At 53.1% G+C, this 9,977-nt stretch overlaps 1 protein-coding gene across 2 annotated transcripts; it reads left to right on the forward strand.

Moving 5' to 3' along the window:
• The first annotated feature begins 1,337 nt into the window (after positions 1-1,337).
• LOC128831934 (ecto-ADP-ribosyltransferase 5-like) lies at positions 1,338-8,001 on the forward strand. Of its 2 annotated transcripts, XM_054018886.1 has the most exons (4): positions 1,338-1,389; positions 1,895-1,963; positions 5,524-6,247; positions 7,613-8,001. In XM_054018886.1, exons 2-4 carry the CDS (start codon positions 1,901-1,903, stop codon positions 7,636-7,638), a joined length of 813 nt encoding a protein of 270 aa, XP_053874861.1. In that variant the 5' UTR covers positions 1,338-1,389; positions 1,895-1,900; the 3' UTR covers positions 7,639-8,001. The 2 variants fall into 2 exon arrangements, with proteins under 2 accessions (XP_053874861.1, XP_053874851.1); XM_054018876.1 differs by lacking the exon at positions 1,338-1,389 and having other exon boundaries at positions 1,802-1,963.
• The last annotated feature ends 1,976 nt before the right edge of the window (positions 8,002-9,977 follow it).

Consider the following 9,977-nt stretch of genomic DNA (forward strand, 5'->3'; position numbering starts at 1 on the left):
CTTGCAAGGAAAAACGTATGTACATGTAACCCAGGCCCGCTTGGTGGGCGCTCTGTCTCCCTCTAGTGGCAGCTAGACCAACTAGTGATTGATGAGCCTGCTACTGCGTTGGCTAAATGACATGGGTTGTTAGATCATGCCGTAAAAGCACCTGCATTAAGCTCCAGAGATCCCACGTTTGATCCTCGCTGATGACGACCGGGGTCTGCCAGCGTTACACGCACACTTGCCTTCCTCTTCACTGGGGTCATCCGTGCTCAGCTGGCTAGACTGTGACAGAGTCTCAGACCGGTCTGGTGGAACCCCCTCCTGCATCTCTTGCCTTCCTCTTTGCTGTTCAGGAATAGGTGGCTGCACCGCACCTTACGTTGACCCAACTGCGTAGTGTCAAGCAGGCCTGAGTGGGCAGGGCTTGGCCATCTAGGGGCAGAGGTAGGATTTGTAAATATTGAAACTGTTACACTGAAAGATGCGAATGGCTGCCATCATCTGGGTCTCGGATCAGAGACAACCACGGACCTCGTTAAAGCCAATGGGTGCTGAGCACCCCCACGCTGACAGCAAGAGCAGGCAGACCACTTTAGGGAGGAGAAACAGCTGAGGATGATGGGGGAACCGCCCAAGGCATGAAGCCGTGTGGCAGGTGGCAGCTAACCCATATGGACTGAGGGGGTCTCCCTGCCTGCCAATCCAAGGACTAGGAGACCTGGGGTCAGCTGTGTGTGCAGGAGGCAGGAGGGCAAGAAACTGAGAGCAGACAAGAAGACTGGAAGAGGGACAGTCTAAAGGAGCAGCTGAAAGCCGGTAGCAGACCCTGGTAGAAACCCAGAGAGAGGAGTTTGGGTGTGGGCTGCAAGGAGCATTTTTGGTGCTGCAAGCCAAAGAAATTGTTTCGTGCTGTTTGATTCCTTGTGCGTTCGCAGACACAGGACTTGGGACAGTCTTTGGAAATCAACAGACCTGACTGCCAGCAATTGCTACTCCCAGCTGGAATGCCCTGGGGGGTCCCAAACTTTAAATCAATGGGAAGGCTCCCAGGGGCTGCAATGGGTGTCTGTCGGATCTGCCCCTTGGAGCAGGAGGATCTGAGTTCTGTCCCCGGTGTTGCTGTGAAGTTCCGAGGGGCCGGGCTGGGCAGCGCCGGGATGCTGGCATGTCCTGCATAGTGCTGGCTGGGCTCCCAGGTGTACTGGAGTCTGGGCAATGTGATCTCTCTCCCCCATGACAAACAGAAGACTGTGAAAGGCAGCGAGGTGGTTTCCTGTCTGAGGGTGGGGCAGGAGTGCGTAGACTCACAGGAACAGTCTCTGCAGGGACAACACAGTATAAGAGAGTGAGTCCCTTGGTCTGAGCTTCACTCCTAGGGCCATCCAGCCTTTGGACCTGCAGGTACAGTCACATCTTTAACTCTTTGGGTCAAGTCCATCCCTGGGGTAAGCCCCCTGGGGGGAAGCATGGCGACAGGTCAACCTTGTCTCTTCACTCAGACCTAGGGTTTTAAGAGCGGCTCGTGATTTAGGGGCCACGATTTTTGGAGACCGACTGAAAAGAACTGAAAGGGGTCAGATCTCCGGGGGGGTGTGTGTGTGTGCTCTGAAGGTGTCTCAAGTTACACTGCTAAAAATCGCTCGTGACTTCTGAAAATTTAGTTGTAAGGAAATGAAACATGTCTGTATTTTAACTTCAAAAAGAAACAAAGGAAAGCTTTTGCCCAACTCTTGCCCCAGCCTGTAAAGGTCTTTGCTTGTTTACAAGGGTTCCTGCTCTCCTCTCCTGCGGTGGCTCAGGGGATTCTCCATAGATGACCCCAATCACCTTGGAACAAGGGAGTCAGGGCAGGCATTTCTCTTGGTTGATGTTGAGATTCTCGTGGAATTTTCTTCCTGTCCCCCAGGTGAGGATGACATTTCTGCTGATCACCGTGACTTACCTTTGCGCTCACACATTGATGGACATCTCTCAGGTAATTCAATCTATGCTGTAATGTTGGTAAGACCCAATGCTGTCTAGTTATGTATCTTAGAGCTTTGTGCTGACCCTAGTACCTGACAACTTTCCATCTAAAAGAATTTGGCAATGATGAGGTCTCTTGGGGGACTTCCTGGAGTCTCTGGCTCCTCTCTCTTCTGGGGTTATAGAAAGCTCTGTTTGGAGCAGCGTTTTCTCTTAGTTTATTGGTCGGGGGAGCACTGGAGGAGGTAGAAGGGGCTGGCTGACACTGTGAATGTTGTCCTGGGTTTGGTGGAGAAGTTCTGTCCAAGAGGAAGGTATGTTTGTGTTTCCTAATGGTGGTCAGACCTAGATTAGTCTAACCTCCTCTGGAAGGTCACTGCAGAGCAGATGCTCTCGCCCGGGAAATGCTTTGTACCAGGGATTAAATTTAGCTGGAGCTGTGGTCAATATTTTCAAACCCGTAGGAGCCTCGGCATGTCCCGTGGAGCTGAAACGCTGAGCCCGTGTCCCCCATCCCCATGGGGCTAAAGTCCCAGCACCACCCCCAACACATGGCTGAAGCCTCAAACCCTGGTGATCCCCCCACCCCCACTGTGGGGCTAAAGTCCCAGCGTCCCACCACCACACAGCTTAAGCCTTGAGTCCTGGAGCCCCCCAGTAGGGCCCCGAGACCCCTCACCCCGCAGCTGAAGCCCGGAGTCCCAAATGGGGGTAAAGCATAGGGGGCTCCAGGAAAGTCTTTGAGAATTTAAGCTCTTCTTTGTGCCCGGATCTCATGCACATTGCATTCTGCTGTGACTACTGAATATCTTAACAGTAATACTATGTGTGTGGCGGGGGTGGGGAGGTTAAGGGGAACAAGGCTAATGAGTAGGGCCCTACCAAATTCACAGTCCATTTTGGTCAATTTCACGGTCATAGAATTTTAAAAATTGTAAATTTCATGTTATCTAGGGTTACCATATTTTGAGCCTCCAAAAGGAGGACACTCCACGGGGCCCCGGCCCCCCCCAGCCCCGCCCACGCCCCCCCCAACTCCGCCCCTTCCCCAAAGTCCCCGCCCCAACTCCGCCCCCTCCCCTGCTTCCCGCGAACATTTGATTCGCGGGAAGCCTGAAGCAGGTAAGGGGAGTGTGGGGGGAGGAGGCGCGGCCCAGTCTGGCCCCCCGGTGTCTCCAGCCTGGGTCGGCTCGGGCCCTGGGGTGCCAGCCCCGGGCCCGGCCCCCGGCCGAGCACCCCCGGCCCGCCCAGCACTGCCGGCCCCCGGGCCCCCGGCCGAGCACCCCCGGCCCGCCCAGCACTGCCGGTCCCCGGCCCGGCCCCCGGGCCCCCGGCCGAGCACCCCCGGCCCGCCCAGCACTGCCGGTCCCCGGCCCAGCTCCCAGCTGAGTACCCCCGGCCCGCCCAGCACTGCCGGTCCCCGGCCCGGCCCCCGGCACTGCACCGCCGTCCCGGCCCCCGAGCTCCCGGCCAGGCACCCCACCGCCGTCCCGTCCCCCGAGTCCCCGGCACCCCACCGCCGTCCCGGCCCCCGAGCCCCCGGCTCGGCACCGCCGACCGCTGGCCTGGTCCCCGGCCCAGCACCGCCGGCCCCACATGTCCCGATTTTCCCGGACATGTCCGGCTTTTTGGGATTTCCCCCCAGACGGGGATTTGGAGCCCCAAAAGTCGGACATGTCCGGGAAAATCCGGACGTATGGTAACCCTAATGATATCAGCTATTTAAATCTGAAATTTCATGGTGTTGTAATTGTCGGGGTCCTGACCCATAAAGGAGTTGTGGGGAGGTCACAAGGTTATTGTGGGGCGAGTTGTGGTACTGCTACCCTTATGTAGCGGGGTGGTCACCTGCTCCGGCCCTGGAAGGGTGAAAGCCAGCCCTGGGAGAGGGCTGAGGCTGTGAAGCAAAACCTGGGCTGATTGGGGAAGGCAGTAACAGCTGGGGCCATGCCCCAGTCAGGGGACAGCTGGTCCCTATAAGAGGGTGCGAGCCAGGAGCCCAGAGACTCTCTCTCTGCCTGTAAAGAGAGAAGGGGGCCTGGCTGCCGGGGAGCTGAGCAGGGTACTGGGAGTGGAGCAGGGGTGGGGGGAGGCTAGAGGACCTAGGGAACTCCAGCCTGGAAACCCCCCAGGCTGTGGGCCTAACTGAAGGCCTAAGGCAGGTACGGGGGTTGCAGAGGGCAGCCCAAGGGTAGGCAGAGGCAGCAGGTCCAACCCCCCCCTTGCCTATGATGAGTGGCTTATACTGCAGTCTGCCCCAGTGAGCGGGGGCTAGTTGGTGACTGGCAGTAGCCTATGACTGAGGCGAAGCGGGGATAGTGGATGGGGGTTCGCCTGAGTGAGAAGACCTGCAGAAACTGTGGGGGTACAGCCTGGGGGCAGCACCCAGGGAAAGGGTCATCCGGGAGGGACATTGGGGCTAGCGCAGGGCGAGACACCGGCTGACAGAGGGCGCTCCGGAGGCTGGAGAGCTAGTTCCCGGAAGATAGCAGCAGGGGGCGTCGCTGGGTGAGTCTGCTCCGTTACACCTTACTTCTGTGTTGCTGCTGCTGGTGGCAGCGCTGCCTTCAGAGCTGGACAGCTGGAGAGTGGTGGCTGCTGGCCGGGAGCCCAGCTCTGAAGGCAGAGCCACCACCAGCAGCAGCGCAGAAGTAAGGATGACATGGTATGGGATTACCACCCTCACTTCTGCGCTGCTGCCTGCAGAGCTGGGCCCTCAGTCAGCAGCTGCCACTCTCTGGCCACCCAGCTCTGAAGGCAACAGTGCAGAAGTATATATAATGGAGATATCCGATCTCCTAGAACTGGAAGGGACCTTGAAAGGTGATCGAGTCCAGCCCCCCTGCCTTCACTAGCAGGACCAAATACTGATTTGAAGTGGCCCCCTCAAGGATTGAGCTCACAACCCTGGGTTTAGCAGGCCAATGCTCAAACCACTGAGCTATCCCTCCCTCCCACATTCTTCACCATCCGGATGTGCTTCGGGGTCCCCATCGCAGACTTCTCTTCTATCCGAGATGAGGAAGAAGTGCTGATTCCGGTCTATGAGAAATTTAGGGTGTGCAGCTTCACCCAGGACAAGTAAGGGTAGTCTCGTATGGTATTGCCATCCTTACTTCTGTGCTGCTGCTGGTGGGGTGCTGCCTTCAGAGCTGGGTGCCCGGCCAACAGCCGCTGCTCTCTGGCTGCCCAGCTCTGAAGGCAGCAGAGAAGTAAGGGTGGCAGTACTGCGACATCCCTAAAATAACCATGTGACCCCCTGCAACTCTCTTTTGGGTCAGGACCCCCAATTTGAGAAATACTAGTCTCCCCCGTGAAATCTGTATGGCATAGGGTAAAAGCACAGATTTCACAGTCTGTGACACGTTTTTCATGGGCGCGAAGTTGGTATGGCCCTACTTATGAGTTTGTTTGGTAAGGGGCTCTCTCTCTCTCAAGCCTTGTTTATACCAGGGAAATTCAGAAAAAATGTCACATGGTGGCTGGCCCAGCCCAGTTCCACTAGTGCTAGCCATGCTGGGAGCCCGGCAGCCATCCACCCCTCGTGTTTGATATGCTGTGTTGTTCCAGGTGAATTGCCAGCCGGTGCTGGACATGGCATTCAATGCTTTTGATGACCAGTATATCGGCTGCACAGAGGACATGGAAAATATAATCAAGTCTAAACTGCTGCGGCAAGAGAAGTTAAGGCACAAGGTGTTTAGCAAAAGATGGGAAGCTGCAAAAAAACAATGGAATAATAATAAGAAAAACCTCTCTCTGCCTAGAGGGTTTAAGGATGAGAATGGAATAGCAATCCTGGCCTATACCAGCGGAGGTGAGATACCTTTGTACCAGGAGTTCAACAAAGCCGTGAGAGAGGCTGGTAAATCCCGAGCATATTATCTCAAACATTTCCCGTTCAAAGCCCTTCATTTTTACTTGACCAGAGCATTGCAGCTCCTGAAGAGAGACTGTGCAGAGATGTACGAGATGGAGGTGTACAGGGGAGTCCGTTCTCTCCGCTACCAACCCGGTAAGAGAGGTGGCATGGTCCGGTTTGGGACGTTTGCCTCTTCATCTTTAGACAGGAATGTAGCTCACAGATTTGGCTCAGCCACATTCTTCACCATCCGGACGTGCTTCGGGGTCCCCATCGCAGACTTCTCTTATATCCGAGACGAGGAAGAAGTGCTGATTCCAGTCTATGAGAGATTTAGGGTGTGCAACTTCACCCAGGACAAGAACAGCAACTTATTTGTCCTCCACAGCACAAACCGGACCTTCAGCCGTTACAACTGCGTCTACATAGAAGGTCAGTAGGAGATTTTGGGTCCAATTCTTCCCACCCTGGGTTGTCACTTCAGTGGTTTCATCTCTTGGGTTATTTTTATCACAAGTCTCATGCTAGTTGGGTTTCTTCTTAAAGCCCCTGCTCCTGGAGTCAGGTCATTATGGCACAAGCTCAGGTGGTGCAAAAGGGCTGCGTCCTGGCTGGTGGCGGCCAGCAGAGAATTTCTCTTGCTGGTGTAAAGGCAGCATAAGATGCTGCTGTGTCAACTGCTCCCACCCCACATCTGCTGGGCAGGTGGGGTTTCTGAGGGCAGGGAGGGGGCAGGGGAGAGAAGAACAAGTGTGGGGGGTGATGAATGTCCCTCAGCTGTCACTAAGCCGTCTCCCATTCTAGTGCTAGGCAGGCCGGGAGAGAGGCTGGACATGTTTTAGAATTGATTGGGCAATTCATGAAGGGGCCTTTCTAACTCCAGGAGCCAGGCTGGGAAGAGATTTTGTTACTGCCCGGGCAAGAAGAAGAAAATTATGATCCGTATTCTATTAGTGCATAGAGTGAGATCAGGGGCTGGTTGTGCTGTACAAACACACAGCCTTGCCCTGAAGAGCTCACAGTCTAAATGGACAAAACAGAAAAGAGGTGGGAGAAAGGAAGGATCCTTGCTCCTATTTTACCAATGAGAAATGGAAGCACCGGCTAGATGAAGTGACCTAGCCATGATCTCCCAGGGAGTTCGGTGCAGGGCCAGGGATTAAACCCAGATCTCCTGAGCACCCGCCCATGGTTTTAGCCACACGCCCATTTTTCTGTTCCTCAGCTGGACTAATGGAGTGTGTCGATGCGGCAGCACGCGGTGACATCTCTCTGATGGGGTTAGACGGGAACCCCTCCGCGTGGCTTTTTCTGCTCTCCCAAAGGGCATTGCGGTTCTCCTCATATACACGGCAGTCGTAATCCACTGCCCTCCTACCACACCTTCCTTGAAGGATTCGGCGCACCCCGGCAGCACCCCGGGGAGGTAGGCAGAACCCCCATTGCACAGGTGGGGGAACTGCAGGTCGCTAATCAGTGGCAGAGATGGTGACTCCCAGCCTCATGCCTTCACCACAAACAATAACCCTTCCTCAGCAGGTGGGCTGTTCCTTATACCCCTGCAAAGAGACGTGGGTGCTCCTGGTATCTTTAGCGCGCTGCTCTCCAGCGCCTGGCTTGTTCTAGCTCTCACCTACCGAGTGAACCCCAGTGACCATTTTACTGTGAATGCAACCCGGCCGGCTGGCAGGGGAGCTGCCGTTTCTGGGGCGTTCTGTCCCAGGGGGTTTCCAAATGAAGTCGCTAAGCAGGCTGAGTCAGACTGCAATTAACACAGGCCTTCTCTTTGTGTTCCAGGAAAGAAAGGGCGAGGGTGGGCCTAGCGCTCTGAAAGATTTCACGCAGAATCTGACATCTGGAGCACTTCGGGCTGGGCGTGCCGAAGCAGAAACCATGTGAAATGTTTGCTTTGCTCCTTTTCGGTCCCTTGTGCAGCCCACTTGTGTTCCAATATGCTATTAAACAGCCAGGGCTTGATGGGTAGTAAACTGACCTTCCCCAGCTTGGGAACTTGCAGCCTGCCAGTGATTTGTCAACAGATCACCACTAGAGGGCATGGGAAACCTTCTGCTGGATTCCCTTGCTGCATTTACAGCCAAAGCCTCCTGCTTTGCGGTATTTACTGTGCGTCCATCCCATGTTATAGTTAACTCTGAACCCCGGCTTTATGTCATCTGGGTGGCAGACATGAGCAGCTGCTGGGATGGTTTTGCTGAGCTGATGTTTGATGCCACTTATTTAATAAATTTGCTATAATTAACGAGAGTCCCGACACCCCATTTTGTCACAAGTTCTAACTACGCTGCTATGTAGGTAGCCAGTCTTCCCCCCCACTGTCTCTTGTGGCGGGCCGCAAAAGGGGACTGGTGGGTGGAATAGCCCATCCATCATTGTTTGGTCCATGAACTAAGCCTAATTTACAACACACTGATTCTCATTCATCCACGTCCAGTCCACGCTTTTCTTGTTTACCAGGCATGAACTTCACACGGCCCTTTAATTACATCAGGAGACCTTTTCGTTTGGACTAATTCGGCCTGTGTACCTTTGGCACCTTTTCCCATTAACATTTGTTGCTCTCAGTTGTTCTTACGTCTCTTGACCTTTCTCGCAGTTGAGCTCACGGTCTAGGTAAATTTCTAAGCCCAAGTATCACAACACGTATCAATGCAATTTGTTATCAATGCAACAGAGCCCACTCAGAATGACAGGGCCAGATTCTATCAATCATAACGTCTCCTCCCGCTGCTCATCACTGTAGTACATGAGCGCATCCCTCATAAAAGTGAGGTAATAGTGAAGTCCCTAGTGGCTTTCATGGAGGCTCTGTCTCTTCTTCACAGATTTGAAGGCCAGACGGGAGCATTTGATCAGACTCTGACCTGTGACGCTACATACAGAGTCTCACCCGGTGATTCCTGCATTGAGATCAATCGCCTCTCTTTGAGCTACAGCATGTCTTTTAGAGACACATCCAGGCTCCATTTAAAAGGAGAATCCGCCATGGCCTGTGGCAAACTGTTGCAAAGGTTAATTGCTCTCCCTATTAAAATGTGTCTTCTTTTCTGTTGGACCTTTGCTAACTTCAGCTTCCAGCCAGTGGGTCTCGTCTCACCTTTGTCTGCGAGATTAAATCCGGTAGTTTGATGGATTGTATTTATGAAAACATTGATCAAATTTGGAGCATGGAAGGGAGAAAAAAACCCATCCCAAATAAACTTTGAAAGTGACTCTCAAAAGGAAAATAAGCAGCAGAACAAACCCTTTGTCATGGAGAAAGAAAGGGGGGGGGGTTATCCTTCACCCCCTCATTGGCAAAGGTTTTTTCTGCTTTAGTTTTACGTTGGAAATTCAGGTCTTGGCCACAGGAGAACTGGGAGATTTCTGACAACACAAGAACCAAGGAAGTGAAATCTGATAGAGATGGTTTAAAACTCCTTTAAACTAATCTTTGAGCTAGGTGCGCCCAACTCAATCTGAAGTCATTGGGGGGACTTAATACAAAAGCCCAAAGACCTGATTTTTCTACACCTATTTAACTCAAATGTCTGACAGACACTTGGGAGAAAAACTGTGTGTGTGAAAATCCTGATGCCCTTGCACTGAGGGATGAAAATACTCCCACTCTAGTTCTCCCCTCCTCCAAGGAGTTCTCTAGCAGCAGCAACAACAACAAAAAGCCTTGATATTCTCCACATTTCTGAAGTACAAAAAGAACCAACCAGAATTTTAAAAGATTCAGGTCCCCTTTGTCTATCTTAAAGAAGTGAAAGACAAACAAAATACAAACACAGTTTGTTTCCCCCTTTACAAGTTACCTTAAACCCAATAGCAGCAAAAAGGTGTGAACTCAGTTCCTGCCCACCCCTCTCATCTTCAGTGAGGTGTGAAGCCAGTAGTCCCAATCCCCTAGTAGCCACATCCTTCTCAATTCAGTGGAAATGAAAACTATCAGAGTGGGGTGACAAGGCAGTGTTAGCCACAGACCTCCTGGAGGAGCTATCGTCTGAGGCCAGTGGTGACCATTTTAGATGGCAGTGCTGCTGCTCACAAGGCAGTTTCTTTACCAAGACCTATTTTCCATAAAACCAGGTTGAATGGCAAGAATACCCAGCCTTTAATTCTTTATCAAGAGAACCTCATATCAGTTTTTCTGTTATTT

The sequence above is a fragment of the Malaclemys terrapin genome, chromosome 1 (assembly GCF_027887155.1).
Source record: "Malaclemys terrapin pileata isolate rMalTer1 chromosome 1, rMalTer1.hap1, whole genome shotgun sequence".
NCBI lineage: Eukaryota > Metazoa > Chordata > Testudines > Emydidae > Malaclemys > Malaclemys terrapin.